The sequence below is a fragment of the Podarcis melisellensis genome (genome assembly GCF_964234715.1).
Source record: "Podarcis melisellensis genome assembly, chromosome: 2".
NCBI lineage: Eukaryota > Metazoa > Chordata > Lepidosauria > Squamata > Lacertidae > Podarcis > Podarcis melisellensis.
In genome coordinates this window covers 113980889-114005359 of record NC_138529.1, presented here as the reverse complement: position 1 = coordinate 114005359, position 24471 = coordinate 113980889, and the positions used below count along the sequence as shown (strand labels likewise).

At 43.3% G+C, this 24471-nt stretch overlaps 2 protein-coding genes across 3 annotated transcripts in view; both read left to right on the top strand.

Moving 5' to 3' along the window:
• The window catches only part of LOC309364439 (uncharacterized protein), a 51339-nt gene extending 40955 nt beyond the window's left edge, over positions 1 to 10384 (top strand). The window contains exon 4 of the mRNA XM_081901730.1: positions 7993 to 10384. Within this exon, the coding sequence (XP_081757856.1) occupies positions 7993 to 9830 (1838 nt within the window). The 3' untranslated portion in view covers positions 9831 to 10384. The remainder of the gene's footprint in view (positions 1 to 7992) is intronic.
• On the top strand, positions 2755 to 24060 carry LOC309364868 (tripartite motif-containing protein 10-like). Of its 2 annotated transcripts, none has more exons than XM_081902829.1 (9): positions 2755 to 2868; positions 13213 to 13497; positions 13908 to 14350; positions 16004 to 16099; positions 18002 to 18232; positions 18740 to 18762; positions 19684 to 19802; positions 22191 to 22220; positions 22819 to 24060. In XM_081902829.1, exons 3-9 carry the CDS (start codon positions 13949 to 13951, stop codon positions 23334 to 23336), a joined length of 1419 nt encoding a protein of 472 aa, XP_081758955.1. In that variant the 5' UTR covers positions 2755 to 2868; positions 13213 to 13497; positions 13908 to 13948; the 3' UTR covers positions 23337 to 24060. The 2 variants fall into 2 exon arrangements, with proteins under 2 accessions (XP_081758955.1, XP_081758956.1); XM_081902830.1 differs by having other exon boundaries at positions 2792 to 2868; positions 13227 to 13497.
• The last annotated feature ends 411 nt before the right edge of the window (positions 24061 to 24471 follow it).

Sequence of the window (24471 nt, the reverse complement as noted above, 5' to 3'; positions counted from 1 at the left end):
GAAGGAGGCGGGAAAGGGGAGAGGGGTGGGAATTGCTGGCCAAGATCGCCTTAATAATAGTATTAATTTTAATATTTATACCCCAGCAGAAGACTCCTCGTAGGAGGACCTCAGTGTCCCGGCTTCCTTCCTTCCTTATCTTTAGGCACCAGGCGAAAGCCTTTCTCTTCTCCCAGGGGTTTGGCTCATTAAACCATATGTGGCCTTCACAACTGCAGGGGAAGGGGCGTTTTCCTTTTTATTTTTTACTCTGCTATGCATCTCTGTGGTTTTTCTATTGTAAGCTGCCAGGTGATCTGCTGGGGAAGGGCAGTATAGAAATGTAAAGAATAGCAGGAAAAACAGGAAGCCCTGTTGCGTTCAAGGAGGGGGGGGGTTGGGACAAAGTCTCTGATCAGCATGCATAGCAGAATGGGCTTAGGAGGGAATAATAATAATAATAATAATAATAATAATAATAATAATAATAATAATAATAATATTGCTTGCACTCTGCCTATCTGACTGGGTTGCCTCAGCCACACTGGGTGGCTTCCAACAAAATAAAAAACACCTAAAACGTCAAAAACTTCCCTGTACAGGGCTGCCTTCAGAAGTCTTCCGTTTTGTAGAAATGACCTTCAAATTTAAAGAAGTGCCCTCTTTAAGGAATCCCGTGGTGTAAACGTGTATGTTGTCCTCTAGGTCTAAACACATAGTAAGAGCAAGCAGTGCTCCAAAGTGCTTCTCTTGTGAACTTGCCATCTAACTTTTACTCCTGACCAAAGCTCCTGTTTCCCGAAAGGGGGGGGTCTCCTCACCACTTTTAACCCCCCCCCACTCCCACCGCATGGAAGGCAGAGGACATATTCATTCACGTTCCCAGTGTATACCATGTGTGTATCTGAAGTGAACCAGGTGCTGCAGCTCCTTCCCCTCTCACTGGGCTGCTGCAAGAAAAGGCTGCAGAGGAGGAAAGGGATGGGTTTGAAGGCTCTTCCTGCCTCTCTCCCCTGAGCAACAAGAGCAAAGGGTGTTTGCAGGGCAGGAGGGCAGAGGAGGAGGCAGCGAGGGCAGAGGGAGCAGTGGGCGGATCCCCCGCCTCTCCCAGGGGGTCCTGATGCAAGCAAGGGGCTTCCTCCTCCTGCATGCAAGGGCCACCTATGTATTCAGAGCAGTCATTTGCAGATTAACTCTTAAATTCCAAGGGGGATATATATATATATATATATATATATATATATATATATACACACATATATATATATATATGTATGTATATGTATATGTATATTGTGGGGAAGGAGGGGAAAGGAGAATGTTAGCCGCTTTGAGACTCCTTAGGGTAGTGATAAAGTGGGATATCAAATCCAAACTCTTCTATACACACACACACACACACACACACACAGATTTTTTATTAGTTTTCAATTACAATAATCCAATAAAAGCATCATTGACACAACACCAAGTTTGGTCAGACTCAAACTCATGTTTGTAGCTTCGACACCAAATTATAATACAATTAATAATGCCAATTGTTCAGATGCCAAATGATACAATTTTGTTGGTCCCCACGTGAATTGATGGCTGGATGATTTACTTTAACTCTGCATTCCAAAATCTTACTAATTCCAATTACACACAAGTCAGAATAACAAACCCTTATACCACACCTGCAATTTTAACGACTTATTCGCATTAACACATCAAATAATTTACAGTCCTGGGGTGAAGCATTCAAATACTCTTTGGGACTTGGGCGGAGCTAGTATTCCACAGCTGTTTCATAAGTTCTCCATTGCACCATTCCAAGCTTCATTATTTTGCACCTCAAGCAGCAGCTGCAGAAATCATACAGTCAAAAAAAGTGTACACCATTTTCTCTCAGCCTGGTGAGGAGAGGAGAGCTAGCTAGTTAGCTAGTAATGAACCTTCTTTGCCAAGCTTCCAGCCCACTGTTATTTCTTCATTCAGCCAATAAGAAGTTAGATCCAATTAAACTAATTTCGAAGTCTTTAGCATTATTCAGTTCTGCCTGAGGATGATAAAAAGTAGAAAACCTTTGGAAAATATAGTTTCTCCCCCTCCCTCCCCATCTTTTTCTTTACACACACAGTTCCATTTGATGTTATATTCCACATCTGCAATCCATTTTTCACTGTCATCGCCAATACATCCATGATTTTAACAATTATTTCAGGGGAGAGTTGCCGAATCATAAATATAAAAAATCAAACTTAGTATAAAGAAGCCAAAGGCTTCCCTCCACCCCACTTTGTCTTTTACACAGAATGATGTCGTTTTTCCAAGTTAAAACCTTAATGAGCTTGCAACTGTTCGATTATGTAGTTCATGATCTCACCTTTCCCAGCATGCCTCTGTAGATTAGTCCAAATTAAAATCTAATGAACAGAAATACCTCTGCTTCTTCATGGCAGCTTAGGGGAGTTACCAAGACAATCTGCAAGTGAAGCCCGTTTCCCCATCCCTGGGAGGGATTTGCAATGGTGATTACCCTCAGTCATCCTTGTTTTTTCTTTGATAATGATCTCCCCCTGTTGTAGGAGTTGCCTCCATTAAGACAGACCAGAACCGGAATCCGCATGGGCAGGAGAATCCCTGCAGGAGCTCTGAAACTCCCTTTTCTTCTCCCTCCCTCCCTCCCTCCCTCCCTCCCTCCCTCCCTCCCTCCCTCCCTGGAAGCTGCAACTTGCTCTGGATTCTGCGCTCCTCAGGAAGCTGAACCTGCAAACCTAGCTGAGACTGAACCTGCAAGCCTGGCCAGGATGGAAGGAGGAAGATGGACGGTTGACCTGGTCAGGCTGTCTCCTGCATCCCTCCCCACAACCTCTGAGCATTCCCTCCCAAGACCCTTGGAGAAATCTGGTGAGTTCCAGGGGAGAGGAGATGGGGACAGGGATAGATGGATGGTGGAGGGAGAAAGAGGAAAAGATGGAGAGGAGACAAATGGAAGGAAGTTCATGACATTAAGGAGGAGGGGGTGAGGCCTTCTCCAAAGCAGCTCTTTGTTTCTTGAATCCCTTTCATAAAGTAGTGGGGGCAGATTTTCTTCCTCCAGGCTTTTAAATCTCTCGTTTTATTTCCACTGCGGGATTAATTGATGATAAAGATGTTGCACACCAATCCTGAAAAACGGGTGAAGAGGGATATGGAAATGCTTTCCCGTAATTATTTATACTTCATATATTTAAATTGTTTCTATTACTTTTATTTTTTATAGACAGGGTCAGAATGATACATTCCACCAGCATCCAAACACAATAAATGCATGCACCTCCCCAGTTTGGTGGGGTTAAGGGACAAAGGACCCGTTATCATGATACACAATTCCTGTGGCTGGAGGCTCTGTACATGGGATTGGGCATAGGAAGATTGGGCATTGGGCATAGGAATTATAAGCAAATTGTGTAAACTTGCCAATCTTACAGACCGGGGTTGTGTGTGAAAGTGAGTGAGTGGGATAATAATTTATAGCACCCCTGCAATTTTGTCCATCCCTAAGCTTACATGGAGATACTGTGATACAACTTTGGTCCAAATTTCAAAATTAGTACACAAAGCCAACAAAGAGGCTCATAAGTTTATAGTGGCACCAGCTTTCCTAGGCAAGAGTCCACTTTGTTAGACTGCAGCCCACAGAAGCTTAGGCCATAATACCTCTAGTTGCACTAGGTTCAGGTTGTGGATTTTCGGGTTGCGAACGCTGCAAATGCCGCATGTGCAGAAGCATTCCGTGTGCTTCGAGCATGCGCAGGGGAGCGCTCTATTGCATCATGCACAGAAGCGCCGCTCTACAGACTTTTCAGGGTGCAAACAGCACCCTGGAATGGATTGCGTCCATAATAAGAGGTACCACTGTATCAGTCTTTAAGGGCTACAAAGATGAATCAACAGAAGCATAGTTAATCTATTGACTACCCTTTCTTTGAAATGTTTTTAGTGGTTTTTACAAATACAGTGGTACCTCGCAAGATGAATGCCTCGCAAGACGAAAGAGTTTTCCGTTTTTTGAGTCGTTCCGCAAGACGAATTTCCCTTTGGGCTTGCTTCGCAAGACGAAAACGTCTTACGAGTTCTTGCGAGTTTGTTTCCTTTTTCTTAAAGCCGCTAAGCCGTTAATAGCCGTGCTTCGCAAGACGAAAAATCCGCAAGACGAAGAAACTCGCAGAACGAATTAATTTCGTCTTGCGGGACACCACTGTATAAATTGATATCAAAGACATTTATATAATCATTTAATGAGATTCTCTGAATCTCATGACATCTCCCCGTTCCTTTCATGGATCCTTATATTAATTTTTGCAAAACTAAATATTATTTTTTTAAAGTATTTTTCTTAAACAATTTCAGCATAACAAAGTATCAGTCCACATAATCAATTACCTTATTCCCTCCCTTTCCCCCCCCCCCCACCAAGGCCTTCCCTCAGCTCCCCTCTCTGATTTATTTGCACATATCGTTCTCTGCATATTATAAAATTGTACATATCCTTACTTTATCTATCATGTGTTCAGTTAATAAATTTGTGGATGTTTATTCAAAACCTGCCAAGGAGTCCAAATCATTTTGTTGTCTTTTTAAGTAATTTGTAAAAAGCTCCCATTCTTCCTTGAAGTCACTGTTGTTCTTTTCACACAGTTTATATGTCAATTTGGCCAATTCCGCATAGCTCATCAATTTTTCTTGCCATTGTTCTTTCCTTGGGATTTCCTCATTCTTTCATCCTTGTGCTAACAAGACCCTTGCCGTTGTTGTAGCATACATAAATAAGTTTTTTTGGTTTTTTTTGGCAGGTCTTGCCCTACAATCCCTAACAAAAATGCTTCTGGTTTTTTTACATATGTTAATTTAAACATTTTTTTCAATTCATTATTGTCAGGGGTTCAGAAGGAGAGACACAGGAGGGGGAGCAAATGGAGAGTGAGGAGGAAGAGGACGAAGGGGGTGCAGGCAGTGACAGTTACCAGAGTCATGACTCAAGCCTCTCTAGCGAATCGGAGGACTCACAGAAGGGAGCACCGAGGGCCAGAGCGAGGGAGGTTCCAGGGGAGAAACCTCAGGAGGGAGGGGCCAGCAGCAGTTGGAAATCGGGACCAGCTTCCCCACCAGAGAGGAGTGGGGAGGGGGAGTCCCAGGAGTCAGGACCAGTGTTCTTACCACCAGCGGGAGGAGAGGAGTCAGGCTTGGCCATGCCCACATCCGGAAGCGGGGAAACGGTCAGAAGGAAGGTTACCGGTTGGGCGCGCGCGCCAAGTTCAAATGTAAAGGCGAGCGGCACAGCAGGGAGTCCTGACAGGGAGCCAGGTCCTAAAGCCCGCCGGAAGGAAGGAGGGGACTCAGGGGGGTCAGCGTCAGAAGAGTCCAGGAAGGAGGAAACCCCAGGGGGCAGAAGGACCCAGAGAAGGAAGGAGCAGCGTAGGAGGTGGAGCAAAGCGAGAATCTTAAACTGGTGTGGCTTTAGCAGCGAGTCAGAGGGGACTTAGCCGGTCTAGCGTCAAGACGTGGGTCTGCGCGCCCAGAGCTTGGAAATGGAAACTAAACTTCAATAAAGACTTTTGTATATAAGATCCACTGGGCGTTGGTCCTCTGTGAGCTGGGACCTAGCGGCAGCACCTGACAATTATATATCATTTCCCAATTTTTTTTGACTTCTCTACATTCCCACCACATATGATAAAAAGTCCTTTCTTTTTCTTTACATTTCCAACATGTGTTTAACCCGGTTTTATACATTTTTGTTATCTGTACTGGTGTTATATACCATCTATACATCATTTTCATATAGTTTTCTTTCAAAAGAGAACAGTCTGTAAATTTTAAAAATATTTTCCACGCTTTTCCCCAGTCCTTAAATTGTATATTATGTCCTATATCTTGTGCCCATTTGACCATAACTGATTTGACCTCCTCATCTTTCATTTCCCATTCTAGCAAGATACTATATACTTTGTTCAGCAACTTCACTTCTTCTGTAACTTCCCTTTGAAATCTAGAAGTTGTATAACTAAACCCCTTCTTGTTGTCTTCCTTGTACATCTCATGTAATTGTCTGTAGTGTAACCAACTCTGAAAATGATCTTTTATTTCCTCATAATCTTTTAATTTCCATTTTCCTTCTTGATCCTTCAACAAATCTCTACATATAGGTCAACTAAATATTGATACATTTCCCACAGTTTTCATTTACCTAAATTGTCCATAAACTTCTTTACTTTACAAGTGATTCTTAAAGTCCAACTAACGTTTTGATTTGCTTGCAGTAATCTCTTAGGCAAAATTATAAATTTCCCCCATTCTTTTTTAAATTCCTTATCTTCTTGACTGCAGAGTCTCGTGGTAAATTTTGCCATTTCGGCAGAGTCTAGCAGTTTGACTTGCCATTCTTCCCTAATCAAGATTGTTGCATATTTCCATTTTTGGGATAATAACATCCATGCAGCTGTTGTCGCATACATAGTCTTTCCTGGTCTTTTGGGATCTTGGTACCTGTAATTCCTAATAAAAGGCTTCTAGTTTCTTAACAAAAGTTGTTTTAAACATTTTTTCAATTCGTTATATACCATTTCCCAAAATAATTTTGTTATCTTACATGACCACCACATCTCTTTTCTTTCTTTTCTCTTCCTCTCTTTGGCAATCACTCATAGCTGAGTAAGAGTATCTTCCACAAACACAGTTTTAACAATGAGTCCGTAAGTGACTGTGGAGGCCAATTCTGGATCCACACGACCTTCCACAGAGGGGACATTGGTTTCCGGGCGGGAGTTGATCACAGTGTGGATTTGCCAAGCGTGCCTTCCTCCTAGCACGTTTCTCCCTTGCATCCCGAGTTTGAGTGTCCTCAAAGCCCATGACACGTTCTCCAATTGGAGCGCTTGCAGGCAAGCGTTTCCCAGTTGTTGGTATTTATACTACATTTTTAAATATTTGTCTTGAGACAGTCTTTAAACCACTTTTGTTGACCACCAGCATTACGTTTCCCCTTTTTAAGTTTGGGGTAGAGTAGTTGCTTTGGAAGATTATAATCAGGGATCCGCACAACATGACCAGGCCATCAAAGTTGATGTTGAAGAATCATTTGCACATATAGTAAAAGGTACCCACGTCTCTTTACATTTCCAGCAGGTACTTGAATTTGTTCTATACATTTTAAATAACTTGCTAGGAGTCAAATACCACTGATACATCATTTTCTTCTGCCCGAACATCACAGCGACCGATGCCAACAGACATCAGCACACTTCGGGATCCGCAGAGTGTTTGCAGCTTGCATAACAGAACTCAGAAACTCAGCATTTTGGCTAATCTACTTTGTTTGCATATAAACACGGAGCACTGCAACATGGCTTCCTCTCTCTCTAGCATCAAACAGCAAGAGAGAAAGAACAAAGGACACTAGTCCCACTTCACGGAACACAGTAACACAAACATCCTGTCTTCGTCACTTCCCACACTGTGGAGTCAAAACATACACCGTCATGTGATAGGCATCAAACCCATGACTGCAGTCACAGAGCAGGAATCTTAACAGTTGGCCTCTGTGGGAACAGGATCCTGGACTAGGTGGGCCTTTGCCAGATCCAACAGGGTCTTCTTATGTTCTAAAATATTGCAATATTTTTACAGTTACATGTGGCATAGTAACACTAAAGTTTTACTTCTTACTCATTGGAGAGACTACTACTAGAGCCTGAGATCATTTCCTCACTTGAAAAAGAAAAATACAGAGATGTGTCTAATAAGTCAATTCCACCACAGATCTGCATTATAAAATTATGCTGTATTACTTAGTGTGAATGGAGTGATCATGTGTTGCTCTTGCCATTTTCTCATCTGCATTGCTATAAATTGTAACATAGAGAGGACAGTGGAGAATGGGGAAAGTGTTAAAATAACAGAATGTGGACATTGGGTTTGGAATGTGTTCAGTCCATTTCTTGTCTTTCTTGAAAGTCTTAACAGGATTCTCGCACCTCTACTCCCAAACAGGTGAGGAAGATGACAGCCAGTATTCTATGGAGCCTGTGAATTCATTAGGAAGAACAAAGAAACAGTTTAAATGCATGGAAAGTGGCATGTACTTTAGTCACAGGGGAAGACTGAGGATACACCAAAAAATTCACACAGGGGAGAAACCATTTAAATGTATTGAATGTGGAAAGAGCTTCAGTCAAAGTGGAGCACTTAGAAGACATCAACGAACTCACACGGGGGAGAAACCATTTAAATGTACTGAATGTGGAAAGTGCTTCAGTCAAAGTGGAGCACTTAGAATGCATCAACGAACTCACACGGGGGAGAAACCATATAAATGTATTGAATGTGGAAAGAGCTTCAGTGAAAGTGGGAAACTTAGAACGCATCAACGAACTCACACAGGGGAGAAATCATTTGAATGTATTGAATGTGGAAAGAGCTTCATTCAACGTGGAAACCTTAGAACACATCAACGAACTCACACAGGGGAGAAACCCTTTAAATGTATTGAATGTGGAAAGAGCTTCATTCAACGTGGAAACCTTAGAACACATCAACGAACTCACACGGAGAAACCATTTAAATGTATTGATTGTGGAAAGAGCTTCAGTGAAAGTGGAGCACTTAGAAAACATCAACAAACTCACACGGGCGAGAAACCATTTAAATGTATTGAATGTGGAAAAAGCTTCAGTGGAAGTGGACACCTTAGAATGCATCAAGGAACTCACACGGGGGAGAAACCATTTGAATGTGGAGAGAGCTTCAGTAGAAGTGGAACCTTTAGAATACATCAACGAACTCACATGGGTGAGAAACCATTTGAATGTATTGAATGTGGAAAGAGCTTCAGTAGAAGTGGAACCTTTAGAATACATCAACGAACTCACACGGGGGAGAAACCCTTTAAATGTATTGAATGTGGAAAGAGCTTCAGTGAAAGGGGAAACCTTAGAACACATCAACGAACTCACACGGGGGAGAAACCATTTAAATGTATTGATTGTGGAAAGAGCTTCAGTCATAGTGGAACACTTAGAAAACATCAACGAACTCACACGGGCGAGAAACCATTTAAATGTATTGAATGTGGAAAAAGCTTCAGTGAAAGGGGAAGCCTTAGAACACATCAACGAACTCACACGGGGGAGAAACCATTTGAATGTATTGAATGTGGAAAGAGCTTCAGTGAAAGGGGAAGCCTTAGAACACACCAACGAACTCACACGGGGGAGAAACCATTTAAATGTATTGATTGTGGAAAGTGCTTCAGTAGAATTGAACACTTTAGAACACACCAACGAACTCACACAGGGGAGAAACCATTTAATTGTATTGACTGTGGAAAGAGCTTCAGTGTAAGGGGATACCTTAGAACACACCAACGAACTCACACAGGGGAGAAACCATTTAAATGTATTGATTGTGGAAAGTGCTTCAGTAGAATTGAACACTTTAGAACACACCAACGAACTCACACAGGGGAGAAACCATTTAATTGTATTGACTGTGGAAAGAGCTTCAGTGTAAGGGGAAACCTTAGAACACACCAAAGAACTCACACAGGGGAGAAACCATTTAAATGTATTGATTGTGGAAAGAGCTTCAGTGAAAGTGGAGCACTTAGAAAACATCAACGAACTCACACTGGCGAGAAACCATTTAAATGTATTGAATGTGGAAAAAGCTTCAGTCAATATGAAAACCTTAGAATACACCAACGAACTCACACGGGGGAGAAACCATTTAAATGTATGGAGTGCAGTAAGAGCTTCAGTGAAAGTGGAGCACTTAGAAAACATCAACGAACTCACACAGGGGAGAAACCATTTAAACGTATTGAATGTTGAAAGAGCTTCATTGAAAAGGAACACCTTAGGAAAAATCAGCTAACTCACACGGGGGGAAATTATAGATGTATGGAATCTGGAAAGAGCTCCAGAGGGAGTGGAGACCTTAATATTCATAAGCAAATTCACACAGGCGGATAACCATATAAATGTATGGAGTTGTCCACTCAGGGTTCCCCGTGTTCCTGATAAGTGACGATGACTGTCAAGTCTCTGGATATGCAGAAAAGAATTTGGTAGTGTTTGTTTTCCATCTTCGGAGCCATGCTGTTTGGAGACCCTTGCTTTTTAAATTTGAACTGTTGATCTGGATAGCTTGGAATCTGGCATTCTGGACTTTCCCCACAATGCTGCTTATTGGTCAGAACAGAGAGCTGGATCCGGATTTCCTGCTTCAGTGCATCATTCCCACGTACACTTCCTCAGTTTGTGAATATGGCTGCTTTGGATTCCTTTGGGCCAGTTACTAATAATCTACTTTTGTTGTTCAAAATGGGTTTTTGCTGGTAATGGGTTCATGAAATTTCAATATAGCAAAGATCCCTTTCAAGAGATTTATTCTCATGTATTCCACTGTATAGTTTGGTTGGTCTGTGCCACCCCCCTGCCCGGTCGTTTTGTTTCTTGCGGAGCACCCAGTCTTTTGGTGAAGTGTGTTTGTTGCACAAGAACTCCAAAGCAGCTTTAATTACAAAACCTGAATTTTCCTGTGTGTGACTGAATCCCACCCCAAAACAGAGATGGTTTGGAAATGTCCTTTGTCAGATGCATGAAGCATGAATGTAAGCTTGTTATATTTATCTCTACACACACACACACACACACACACATGTGTTCATGGGTGGAAAGAAAAAAGTGAGGTCAGACAGACAATGAAATTCAAGCAATGCAGAAGGGCAGGTTTATGGAAATTAAACTATTATCCTTAACACTTTCCCAAACTTGGGGAACCCAGTGAGCCATAAAAGTAGGAGAGCAAAGAGCTTGAAGACAAAGAGCACTTAGTGGCAGAGCAGGTGATGCTGATGGCGGCGAATGAGGAGGTGGGAGAGATTGGGGGGTGGAGATTCACTTGGGACAATGCCATTATCCAAGAGGCTGGGTTCTACAGCTTCTCTCTATAAAGTTTGAAATAAATAAGGACTGTTAGAAACTTTCCCTTGTCTTTATACTTTCCTGGGCTACCATCTGACAGCACCCTAACAGGTGCAAATAGCCATGGGCACAAGTCTCTTGGGGTGGGGAGCCCACACAGAATACCAGTATGCCCAAGGGACCTGATCCGAGGAAGAAGCCAGCCAATCCATAAACGGGTTGGAGGTCAGAGCGGCCAGACTGGCCCTCCTCTACTTTGAGATGTGATGGAATCTATAATCCCTATCAGCAGACCACATAGCAGACCTCCCAGGCGAAATGGAGCCTTTGCCCGCAGGTTTTGCAGCAAATAGGGGATTGCTTTGTCCTCCCAAGAGTGGACCTGTTTGCAAGTCCAGAAAACCAAAAGGTGGAGCTCTTCTCCTGGTTCAGGACCCAGGGAGCAATGGGTATGGATTCCTTGACTTCCTCTGGCTGGGGTTGGGCTCCCATATGCCTTCCCACAGCCCTAATCCAGCTATTTCTCAGGCGAGTCAGATCTGCTTCACTGTGGTAGCTCTCTTCTGGCCATGGAGGCTCTAGTTCACAGAACACATGGCCCCAGAACTCATGCTGGAGGACTTATCCGCTGCTGGGAGGCCTTTTCCACCTGACCTGGAGGGCAGAATCTAGCCTCCATATTAAAAAATAATGCTGAAGCAAACTCTTGGGTTGCAGTGTTAGGGTCTCCTTTTCAGGTCTCCGTTATTGGTTTTACTGCCCCAAATGTCTAAAATGCTTTAAAATGGCTTTTAATCTGTGGGTATTTAAATTTTATTGGAGGTGGCTCCAATACTTTGGCCACCTTATGAGAAGAGAAGACTCCCTGGAAAATACCCTGATGTTGGGAAAGATGGAGGGCACAAGGAGAAGGGGACGACAGAGGACGAGATGGTTGGACAGTGTTCTCGAAGCTACCAGCATGAGTTTGACCAAACTGCGGGAGGCAGTGGAAGACAGGAGGGCCTGGCGTGCTCTGGGGTCACGACTAAACAACATTTAAATTTTGGTTGTTTTGTTTTAAATGAGTGCAGCATGTGCCTGGGAAGAGAGGAGAAGGGGGGGTGTAATTACAGTGCTTCAGAGTAGGGGGAAATACAGTGGTACCTATGGTTATGAACTTAATTCGTTCTGGAGGTCTGTTCTTAACCTGAAACTGTTCTTAACCTGAAGCACCACTTTAGCTAATGGGGCCTCCTGCTGTCACCGCATGATTTCTGTTCTCATCCTAAAGCAAAGTTCTTAACCCGAGTTACTATTTCTGGGTTAGTGGAATCTGTAACCTGAAGTGTATGTAACCCGAGGTCCCACTGTATAGGGGAAATGGGGCAGGCTCGGTAAGGAGCACATGGCATAGGCAGTTGGTGACTAGTGCTCCTGTGAAAGCTCTGACTGACCCCTGGAACATCTGAATGGCTCTCTCCCACTTTGTGGAGCCCACTTGGCTCCCTGGTCTACTCCAGAGCTTAGGGCAAAGAAGCAAGCTAGGAGGCAGCTCAAACACAACTGGAGGAAAGATCCCGTCAAATGTTATCAAAAATTGGAAAGGGCTCCCCACCAAGCCTACCGAGTGGCAGTGAAGGCAGCCAAGAAAGGCATACTGCCATGGACCGACTGGATGAGGAGTGGTGGGAGACACGAGCTGGGGGACCCCTAAGAGAACCCCCAGGGGAAGAAAGCTCAGAGCTAGGGGCGTAGAGGTGGGATGACAATGGGTGGTCAGAGGGAGAAAAAGGAGTAGACAGGGAGGAGGAGGAGGAGGTGTCAGAAGCTGAAGGGGCAACAGGGCTTAGTGAGCAGGGAGAGTCTGCACCAGAGAGAAGTCCAGAACAGAGGCAGAAGGGGGGGGCAAGAAGAAGAGATCAGACAGGCTGCTGGAGAAGCCAGGGAATCTTCCTCCTACTGTGACCAGTTCCCTTCCTCTTGATCTCCCAGAACACACAGAGGAACAGCCAGTCTATATCTGCATCAGGAACAATATGGGTGTGGCTGAAGTGTCAGGCAAAGTTCATGCAAGAAAGGCCAAAGCAGTTACTCATTAACCATTTACTGTAATATTTCTGATTTTAAAAAGCCTTCCATGCTTTCCCCAAAAGAAACTATATCTTTGTTCTATTTCGTATAAAGACGTCTCACACGAATGCTCAATTCAATAACGATGGAGAAGGGTGGTTTTCTCTCTCTCTCTCTCTCTCTCTCTCTCTCTCTCTCTCTCTCTCTCTCTCTTTCTTTCTTTCTTTCTATGCAGACTTCTATACTGAGGGTGGAGCAAAGATGAAGAGGAAATCAATGATATTTGAGAAGTGAAGGGAGAGAGGGAGGAAGATGAGCATTCCCAGAAGCACCATTTAAGGCAACAGTTCCTGGTTGTAGTTACATCATTCTGTACATAATACGCACTTCTCTGCCCTGTCATAAAGAAAGGGCGAGGAAGCAAGAGCAGGAAGAGCTGACCGAGGAAAAAGAAAACCTCAGAATTTCTCATCGATCAGTCAGCCCAGCATCTTGGCAGCAAGAGAAAGCTAATCCAGGGGTGAGTATTTTACCACTAGACCCCAATTTATGCTCCCAGGCAGCTGGTTGCTCAGAAAGGGCTGTTTTCATTCAGTTCTCAGTGAGCCTGCAGGGGTGTTTTAACCCTTCCCTTCTCCTTCACAATCCTGTGGAAAATAAGACATCCATACAGAAACTGTTAGCCCCAGGCAAGAAACTTCTATTGCAGACCACAAAAAGGCCAAGTGTTTTTAAATTTTGTTTGTTCCAATAGGATGGTGGAGCTATTTAATCTATTTTAGCTCCAGAATGTGCTTGAATCCACACACACACAGTCTGGAGGCACTGTCACTCCCCACTAGAAGGATTTGGAAATGCTTATTGACCAATAGTTTTCACTCCAACCCCTTTATCCTCTAGCTGCTTCTCATTTTGCTTTTTTTTCTACAGCTGCCTCTTCTGTCAACAAATCCGCAGACTCTTCATCCACCATGGCCTCCTATTCTCCACCCACAGATGTGGAGGATGAAGTCTTGTGCCCCATCTGCAGGGACTATCTGACAGACCCCGTGACCTTGGACTGCGGCCACAACTTCTGTCAGGGCTGCATCCAGAACTGCAGCGATAAATGGGAAGAAAAGGGTGCGGGGGACTTGGAGTGTCCGGTCTGCAGAGCCAAGATCCAGAAAGGGAATTTCCGTCCCAATTGGGACCTGGCAAACATATCAGAAAAGTTTAAACTCCGAGGAAAGGAGCTATGTGAGAAACACAAGGAAAGACTCCACCTGTTCTGCAGAGATGACAAAGAATTGGTGTGCATGTTTTGTGAACGTTCCCCGGAACATGAATCGCACACTGTGGTCCTCAAGGAAGAAGTTGTCCAGGAATACAAGGTACGAAGTCATCTTTGCACTTGATAACTGACTCCTTCCTCCTCCCCACCATTCGTTCTCTTTGCAGAATATTGTCTCAGTGTGTCTGGAAAATAACTCCCACTGCAAGGGAGCTTCTAGTTTTCTGTCCCCTCAGCAAATGACCAATACTGGAGGGTACCTTCTGCCCTCTCCCTTCAAATGAAAACAGCTCTTATTGCTCCAACACCACAGCAAGGGGAGGGCAGGGGCTAGATCAGGGGTGAGGAACTCTGGCCCTGTAGGTAGTGGCCTCAGGGGTGAGGAACTCTGGCCCTGTAGGTAGTGGCCTCATGGGTGAGGAACTCTGGCCCTGTAGGTAGTGGCCTCAGTCCAGTATACCTGAAGGAATGTCTCCACCTCCATCGTTCTGCCCGGACACTGAGGTCCAGCGCCGAGGGTCTTCTGGCCGTTCCCTCACTTCGAGAAGCCAAGTTACAGGGAACCAGGCAGAGGGCCTTCTCGGTAGTGGCGCCCGCCCTGTGGAACGCCCTCCCACCAGATGTCAAAGAGAAAAATAACTACCAAACTTTTAGAAGACATCTAAAGGCAGCCCTGTTTAGGGAAGCTTTTAATGCTTAATAGGTTATTGTATTTTAGTGTTTTGTTGGAAGCCGCCCTAAGTGGCTGGGGAAACCCAGCCAGATGGGTGGGAAATAAATAAATAAATAAATAAATAAATAAATAAATAAAGGGGGCTCCCATCTTTCCCCTAAAAAAATTCTGTATTAAGGGATTCTTTGTTTTGACATTTCCTGGAACATTTTGTAAAGGATAGTTTCATCCATCCCAAGGGGTGAAGAACAAGGTAACATCCTTCTCCTCATTGCACACACAGCAGCTGTGCAGTCTGACAGGAGAATCTTAGGGTTCATCCACACTTATGCTCAGTGGCGTAACGTCAGGCGGTACCCGGTGCGAAAATTTCTTGTCACCCCGCCCCCCCTACATTGAAATTATTAAAATAAGGAAAAATAAGATACTTATAGTTGCAGGTGTTATTTTCTGGTTTATTTACTTAACATTGTAAGCAAAAGCACTTAAAACCCCTTTTCCGAACTTTGTTCTCTGCAAATTTTGAAATCACATCATCAAAATCAATTCCTTTCGCTACTTTATTTTCAATTGACAAGATGGCTAAGCCAGAGATCCAAGCTTGACTCATCCTGGACCTGAGATAACTCTTGATTAATTTTAGTTTTGAAAAACTCCTCTCACATGCTGTCTAGCAATGTAAACTGAACTTTAGAATAACTTCATAATTTGAATTAAGGCTGAAAGCAAACAGGAAATTGCCCTAAAAATGGCAATTTATACATATATTTGTATTTACCTTTTAGGCTGTGTACCTGTTTCAGCAATTCACATAAGCCTCTAGTAAAAATATCATTTATAGAAATAACAGGAGTTATACAAACGGGTCTTACTCAAAAATGACAGAAAGCACTTTGCAACTACTCACTTAAAACCTAGGATCGCATCCTCTGCAAGGAGATAGAGCAGTTTCAAGCCTATCACTCTTCCTAAGCGCAGGGCCGACCTTGCTCCCAGGCGCTTGAATGCATGGCAGAAAATAAGCATATCGTCCACCTCTACTCTCTCCAAATCAATCCTGAGTTTTTGTTTTCTCTTCAGAATGTGATGGATAGCTGCCTGGAGAATCTGCTGGAGGAGAGAGAGAAAATTCTGGTAAAAAAAGCTGCGGTGAAAAGGGAAAGCGAAGACTTGCTCGTAAGTGACCTGGACACTGGGAAGGGAAGAAGGACGTAAACCATCACCCTCATATTGAGAAACTTCATGTAAAATGCAGAGAAACAAAAGCCAAGAGGCAGACCAAGTCCTCAGAACACCTGTCCTTTTGGAAAGGTCTCATCTCTCCTAAAATTTGTTAGCCGGGAGTAAGGCCCACCGAACGCAATGTGACTTTCTTCTGAGTGCACTGGCTATGAATTAGTTTCCGGGCTCAATTCAAAGTGCTGGTTTTAACCTATAAAGTGCCTCGGCAACACCCAAAGGCCCCGATCTACTAGGCGCTGGGGTGGATTGCAGAGTCAGGCCCAGACTGCCACCAGGCCCAGCAAAAAAGCAGCTCCGGCTCACCCAACCCTGCCCATTGCCACCCCACCACCGCATTTACCTGGCATGGGGGTTCTGTGTTGTGGGCTCTATAGGTCAAAACGGGAGCCTCAGCAATCGCCCCCTCCTGCAAGGAAAAAACCAGGACGACTCCAAGAAAACGCACATGGCAAAAAGGAGTTCCAGGCCCTGGTGGGCACTGCCTTACACACTTGGGATTGGCCAAGCAAATAGCCAGCCAATCAGGATTTTCTTTCTTCACTTTTCACTTCCCTCTGTGGCCCCCTAGTCTCTTGCTGTGGCCCCCCATTTATGCATTTTTCACCTGTGGCCCCCTTAGAATACCATGGGGGGGCCGGTTGGGGGACACTGCTTTACACCAGCAGCCCTTTCTGGGTCAAATTACTTGTTACAATCCTTGGCATTTTACCCCCAATGCTTCCCACCCAGTCTAGAAGTCTCAGAGTCAGCATCTTCCTGACTTCTCATCAATAATAATAATAATAATAATAATAATAATAATAATAATAATAATAATAATAGTTATTTATACCCCACCCTCCCCTGCCAAAGCCAGGTTCAGGGCGGCTAACGCTAGTAAAATTACAGTAAAAACATAATGGGGGGACAATTTAAATACAGGTTAAAATGCAATTTAAAATGCAGCCTCATTTTAAAAGTAGCCCATAGATTAAAACCATAAGGGGAGGGAAACATAAGGGCCAGACTGAGTCCAAACCAAAGGCCAGGCAGAACAGCTCTGTCTTTTTTTTTTTAATTGATTTTAATTCGTTTTGCTACATCAAACATTAAAACAAAAGAAACATACATAACACATACACACAAAAAAGAAATACATAAAAAAGAGAAATAATAATAATGAAAACAAAAGAAAAAACATCTCCTAACATAAGATACCAACATATTAACTTACATTTACTAACTAACACACGACACTGATTGACTTCCCTTCATCTTGGTTTCAGAATATATGATTTTTTATCTGCAGTTTCTTTTCCTCAAAAAACTCTTTACATCACAAGTGTTATGTCACACCTACTGTGATTTTTAGATTTTTTACCTCTGTTTCCATGTATGTCATAAATTTATTCCATTCTTTGTTAAACTTTATATCTTTTTGATTTCTTATTTTCTGTGTCATTTTTGCCAATTCTAAATAATCAAATAGTTTGGATTGCCACTCCTTTATAGTTGGGATTTTTGATGTCTTCCAATTCTGCTCTATTAGAGTTCTGGCAGCAGGGCCCTAGTCTCTTGTGACAGAGCGTTCCACCAAGTTGGGGCCAGTACTGAAAAGGCCCTGGCCCTAGTTGAGACCAATCTAACCACCTTGCGACTTGGGACCTCCAAAATGTTGTCATTTGTGGACCTTAAGGTCCTCCGCGGGGCATACCAGGAGAGGCAGTCCCGTAGGCTTTGAGAAGCCAGAGTTGCCCTTCCTGTGGAATTATCACAACATCCCTCTATTCTTCGAAGACTGGACACAAATAGAGATGCTGAATTCCTTTCCTCTTCTTTTTATTCTGCTTATTGCAGAAATTAACAGAAACGGAGAGGCAAAAGGCAGCCAATGAGTTCAGGCAACTGCGCCAGTTTCTCAAAAAGCAAGAGAAACGCCTGCTGAATCAGATGGAAAAGGTGGAGAAAGAGATTGCAGCAAAAAGGGATCAGCTCATGGACCAGCTCTCTAAGGAACTCTCCTCTCTTCAAAGGATCATCCAGGAGATGGAGGAGAAACGCCAGCAGCCAGGAAGTGAACTCCTCCGGGTAAGGCTGTGGCAGAAGCAGCTGAAAGTGTGTTTGTAAGGGAATTATTATCATTTTGGGAAGTTTTTAAAGATTTGATGTTTCCTTATTTATATATATATAAATATATATATTCTGTTGGAATATGCCCAGAGCTGGTTGCCAGGGCTGTTCTATAGAGGAGCAGGGTGAGCCTCGAGTTCCCTTCAACTCTACAATTCTACGATTCTATGGGAGCTTCATTCCATTGTTTTCCAAATGTGGGTTTTCTCTCTTATGTTGCATGAAAAACTGGGAAGTTTCCCTGCAGATTTTTAAAAGTGGGAGCAGCTTTGTTCTATTCATTTGCATCTAATAGTTCACCTTTCACTGCGTCGAAATGGAGCTATTTTGTCTGTTGACAATAATCTCGTGAATATCTCCTCCATGGGAAACCCACAGCCTCAAAGGGCCAGAGCGAATCCTATCCTGGGTCTATCTTGTGGCAGGCACTGATTTCCCTTCTTCTCTCCCTCTTTTTCTCTCTAGGATGTGAGAAGCACCTTGCAGAGGTAAGTGGGTCCTTCTCATTTCCAGTAGCTTCTCATGAGGCTGGGAAGGGTCCAGGAGCCCAGTACATAAAACCTGCCCCTCCAGGCTCCAAGGGAGAGACAGTGGGACTCCCCACACCTGCAGCATTTCGCAGGTAACAACAGGAGTCCTCCTTTGAACCCCTCAGGTCTGCTCCTTTGTTCTCTTTCTCAGAAAATGACAAAGAATAGAAAGCATCTTTTAAGAGCCAGGCAAAATCCTTTCAGTTTTTTCTAGACTTGTAAACTTCTTCTTAGATACCCTTACATATACTTTTAAGATGGTGGGAGTTGTCTTCTGTAGCCCACTCTGCTGTTTCTTGAAGTGCTTTTTCGAGTTACATTTGGTTCCATTTGTTGAATTTTAACAAATGGTTAGAGCAGCCCAAAGGCATAATCAAGGCAAAAATGAACTGAGCAATCGGTTGAAAAGAGGGCAAGAATGGCCCAGTGCCGTGTAATGGGTGATGGAATGAAATATGCAGTGTGCTGTCAATACACTTAGATAATTTATGCCCTTTTAGGGTTGCCATGTTTCAAAAAATTAAAAACTGGATGCAGAAGTTGTTGGGCTTTTGTGGGGCAAAGTTGTTGAGCTATGTCTGGGAAATTTCGGACATATGGCAACCCTGTTATAGGCAATGCAGCAAAGCTGGAAACAGAGAAACTCTGAGCGTAATGGTATCACTTGACGTTTCTTTTTACTGGCATAGATCTTTTTACTGGCATAGATGTTCTGGCCCCCAGGTGTCTGGCTTTGGCGTCCATAATCTCCTCCATCCCTCTGGGCCTAAAACCCTCTGTGCTTGCCCCTGCCTCTTGGCTTTCTAGAGGTTCCTTCCTCCTCTCAATTCCTTTGCATTCCTTGGAGTTGGGTGGTTTAAAATTGTTTTTCTCCACCAGATATGAGAAAAGAGAGAGACTAGGGAATCCAGTGGATCTCCCTCCAGACCTGAAGAAAAGGATCTCGCAATTCTGTGCTACAAATCCCCTTCTGCAAGGTGACATGAAGCAGTTCAAAGGTAATGAATAATGGCGGTGAGGATTTTATGCTAGGTATTGTATACGTCTGAAAATGAGCATGCCGGACTCTTCATTATATTTTGTTCTTGCCAAATAGTCAGTGGTAGCACCAGCAGAGATTCCTTTTTTACAGCCTAGTCATCATTCTCTCCTCCTCAACTACCTATTGCCCCATTTATATTGCCATTCTCGTCCTCAGAGGCTGGAGTGGTAACCGCTGCAAATGCACCAGGGTATATTGTATTTTAAAGTCCTGAGTTTTTGTTCCAACATGTTTCTGTTCATAACTATGTGGAATCTCCTTTGCATATTGTTGCTAATCTACACAATCAGGAGTGGTCCTTTGGGAGGTTCTCAGTTTGCTTGGGCTTCACAACAAGCACCTATTACCCTACTGAAGCATCTCCTCCTCCTCAGACTCACACCCGCATCTGCTCTATCTATCATCTATCTATCATATCTATCTATCTATCTATCTATCTATCTATCTATCTATCTATCTATCTATCTCTATCTATCATCTATCTATCTATCATCTATCTATCTATCTATCTATCTATCTATCTATCTATCTATCTATCATCTATCTATCTATCTATCTATCTATCATCTATCTATCTATATCATCTATCTATCTATCTATCTATCTATCTATCTATCTATCTATCTATCTATCTATCTATCTATCTATCTATCTATATCTATCTATCTATCTATCTATCTATCTATCTATCTATCTATCTATCATCTATCTATCTATCTATCTATCTATCTATCTATCTATCTATCATCTATCTATCTATCATCATCTCTCTCTCTCTCTCTCTCTATCTATCTATCTATCTATCTATCTATATCTATCTATCTATCATCTATCTATCTATCTATCATCTATCTATCTATCTATCTATCTATCTATCTATCTATCTATCATCTATTTATCTATCTATCTATCAATCATTTTTATACCACTCCATTATTCGATCTCAGGGCAAATAACAGAATGAAAAAATCTAGTGCTGCAACCATCTTGGTCTCACAAGAGATTCCACATTTCACTGGAGAAGGGGAACATTCCAAACAGCCTGTACCTAAATGTTGGTTTGAAAGAATCCCAAACCCCCAAAATGCTTTTATCCACTTTCGAACAAGAACCAAAACCACAATGTGGACTACATTAAGGCCATAAAAATAGGACACAGTGCAAGCAGTGCTGAAGTTGACGTCTATATTTAACTGAGTTCTCCACCTTCTGTGATTGAGATCCAGATAGACCATATAGAAATTTGAGTACGGAAGTGTTACTGCTTGCAAAAAAAGGAAGAGAAACTGACCTCATTTGGCAAACCTGCTTATCTGACCACTCAACAGAGCTGTGTCGTGTGCTCTGAGAGGCCAACGTCCCATATATGATCCTACCAGCCTTTGATGCAAAAACCATCTCTAGAGTTCCAGGGCAATGCTACTGGAAATTAAAATTCAGTGAGGCAGGACTTCATACCCTCCAACATTTCTCCGATGAAAATAGGGATGTCCTAAGGAAAAGCAGGACAAATCAGAAGCCGGGACAGCTTCTGTAAATCCGGGACTGTCCCTGGAAACTAGGGCACTTGGAAGATCTTTAGTTTCTTGTTGCATTAAACAATTGCAGCTTTAATAACCCCCACCATCGGAGCCACCAGTGTACTTGGGGCAGATGTGAGGCTGTGGCCGGCTCCCCTTTGTCTTCCTGCCTAAGACTGGTATTGCAGAGCTTATGCAGCACTGTTGATCCTACTCTGAACTATGAGGTTCATAGACAATCTTTTCTAGTATGATTTATTATTTCTGTGTTTTACATTTTTAATTATTTTAATCTGTTCCCCATATGAACTACCCTGATATATTCTGGTAAAGGGCAGTATATATACATTATTATTATTGCTGCTGCTGCTGCTGCTGCTGTTGTTATTCACACCCTGGCCAGCACTTTCTTGATCTCCTGCCCTCAGGCAGAAGATATAGAAGATTGATTAGTCACACCAACAGGGTAAAGAACAGCTTCTATCTGTGGGCTGTTAGGCTGCTGAATGAAAAGATAACTACAGGCCAACTGACCTTCGGGTTTGGTGGGTGTGCGTCAGTAAAAGAGGGGAATTAAGACTAAGAGAGCTGAGTGGGGGGTTGCTCATGTAATCTCACTGTATACAAGTTGCACAAGTGACAATAAAGTATTTCAATTTCAATTTTTTTAAAATTAGTTTTTTTAAAAAAAAATATGTTCAACTTAATTTCTTTAACTTTAAATAAACAATATGCAGTATGTTGTGAAGTCATATTATTGTGACAAGATTTACCAAAGGTCCAATACTGTAGTGCTTAAACTTTCTATCTTCTTCCCTCTTCAGACACTGTATTCCTCAGACTGGCTCAGAAAGGTAAATTTCCAATGGAAGACCAAATTCACAGAGGGGATGGGAAATGTTGTTTTATTGAGTTTAAACAGCCTGTCCCCCAGACCTTGGAACTATCAGTAGCGTAACTTGAGTGAATTGCACTGTGATGTAGCAGCCATCATGGCACAAAAATGGAAAGTAAACATTTTCTGGGTCATTTGAGATACCTGGATTGGCAGGAGGGGTACAGCATAAATAACTTTATTATTTTGTTTCTTTATTACATTTATCAATCTCTTTATACAGAGAAAACATCTCAAACTGACTTGAGCAGATAAAATACACAACGTAAAAGCCATTTAAAGTCAGAAAAATGTAAGGCAATGAACAGAATATACAAAATGTTCATCCAGCAACATATATTGAATAAGGGGGGGAGAGAGCCTAATTTAAAAGACAGCAAAAAGGGCATTTATCATCTGGAGGAAGGAGAGGAGGGTCCCAATCCTGAATGCAATGCAAGGAAGTCCTATTTCATGAGAGAGGGAACCTGGTTCTTGGGTTTTGTCTTGCCTTGGTGTCTCCTCTCTTTCCACGGATTCTGCCTCTTTTCCTTACGCCTCATCTCTCTCCCCAACAGCAAATGTCGCTCTGGACCCAGCCACAGCTTATCCTCGGCTTGTCCTGTCTGAGGACTGCAAAAGCGTGAGATGGCGAGACGAGTATCAACATCTGCCCAACAATTCCGAGAGGTTCTACAGCGATCCTGCTGTGCTGGGACGTGAGGGCTTCACCAAAGGCAGCCATTACTGGGAAGTCATTGTGGGAAGTGAGGAGATGTGGGCTGTTGGGGTTGCCAGGAAGTCAGTGAGGAGAAAGGGCTGCTTAGCCTTAAGTCCTGAAGGAGGGGTCTGGGCTGTGGGGAAGAGGGGAGGTTGGTACAGTGCCTTCAACCCCCCTGACAACCCTCCCCTGTCTCTGAGCAACAAGCCCAAGAGGATCCGAGTGACTCTGAACTACGATGGGAGGGAGGTGTCTTTCTTCGATGCCGACACAGGAGCCCATCTCTACACCTTCCTAGGAGCCTCGTTCTCTGGAGAGATGCTCCTCCCTTTCTTTTGGCTGTCAGGAAACAAAACCCAACTCAGGATGGCTTAAGCCTTAAGGGGACCAAATCTACCTCTCGGGCCCAGGAGGCGTTTCTCTCCAGAGCAAAATGATTGCTCTGAAAGGGAAGGTTTATTTGCAAAGAGCTCTGTTGACATCTTTGCAGAGGTCCTCGGAGAGGATTCATTCCAGCCACAATGAGCAGATATATGAAAAAAGTGGGCTTTGCTTTTCCCATCCCACCCACAGTGTTCTCCCTGCAGCTTTGTTCCAAAAGAGACAGCAACACTTTCAGCAGTTCCAAACAATTTATTTCAGCGCCACTGATGTCCAACCCTGGTTTCATTTTTTATTTTGCCACCTCTCCCTCTGCACCAGATCTCCACCAGCTGTTGACATGCATTTTTGTATTGCTGAAGTGGATTACTAGAATGCAATCCCTCCACCCACATCGGCAGGGAAACCTCACTGAGTTGCATCCAAGGATAACCATGCTTGGACTTAGACCCACTGAAAGTCGTGCACGTGGGTAACTTAGCTCCATTGATTTTGGTGAGCTTATTCTGAATAAAACAACCCATTGCTTTATAGACTTCAGATCTCCAGAGGAGTAAATAAAGGGGTTTAATGTCAGGGACCAGCTTCCAACCCCTGCTGCAAATGAAGCCTGCCCCTAGCTATAGTTGCTCCAAGGTAATTCAGTGGGGCCTCTTCTCAGTTCATTGTCTTCTGGATCAGTGCCTTAATCCTTTGAAATAAATAAATAAATAAATAAATAAATAAATAAATAAATAAATAAATAAATGTTTTATTTATACCCCGCCCTCCCCGGCCAAGACTGGGCTCAGGGTGGCTAACAACCAATAATAAAAAAAAGTTGATGCTTAAAATACAATTTAAAAAACAAGATTAAAGGTAAAGGTAAAGGTACCCCTGCCCGTACGGGCCAGTCTTGACAGACTCTGGGGTTGTGCGCCCATCTCACTCAAGAGGCCAGGGGCCAGCGCTGTCCGGAGACACTTCCGGGTCACGTGGCCAGCGTGACAAAGCTGCATCTGGCGAGCCAGAGCCGCACACGGAAACGCCGTTTACCTTCCCGCTGGTAAGCGGTCCCTATTTATCTACTTGCACCCGGAGGTGCTTTCGAACTGCTAGGTTGGCAGGCACTGGGACCAAGCAGCGGGAG

Coding starts and splice junctions, on each gene's coding strand:
- LOC309364868 (XM_081902829.1), top strand. CDS start 13,949: ATGGCCTCCTATTCTCCACCCACAGATGTGGAGGATGAAGTCTTGTGC. Junction 19,803..22,190: donor TGACATGAAGCAGTTCAAAG/GTAATGAATAAT, acceptor TTCCCTCTTCAG/ACACTGTATTCCTCAGACTG. Junction 22,221..22,818: donor CCTCAGACTGGCTCAGAAAG/GTAAATTTCCAA, acceptor TCTCCCCAACAG/CAAATGTCGCTCTGGACCCA.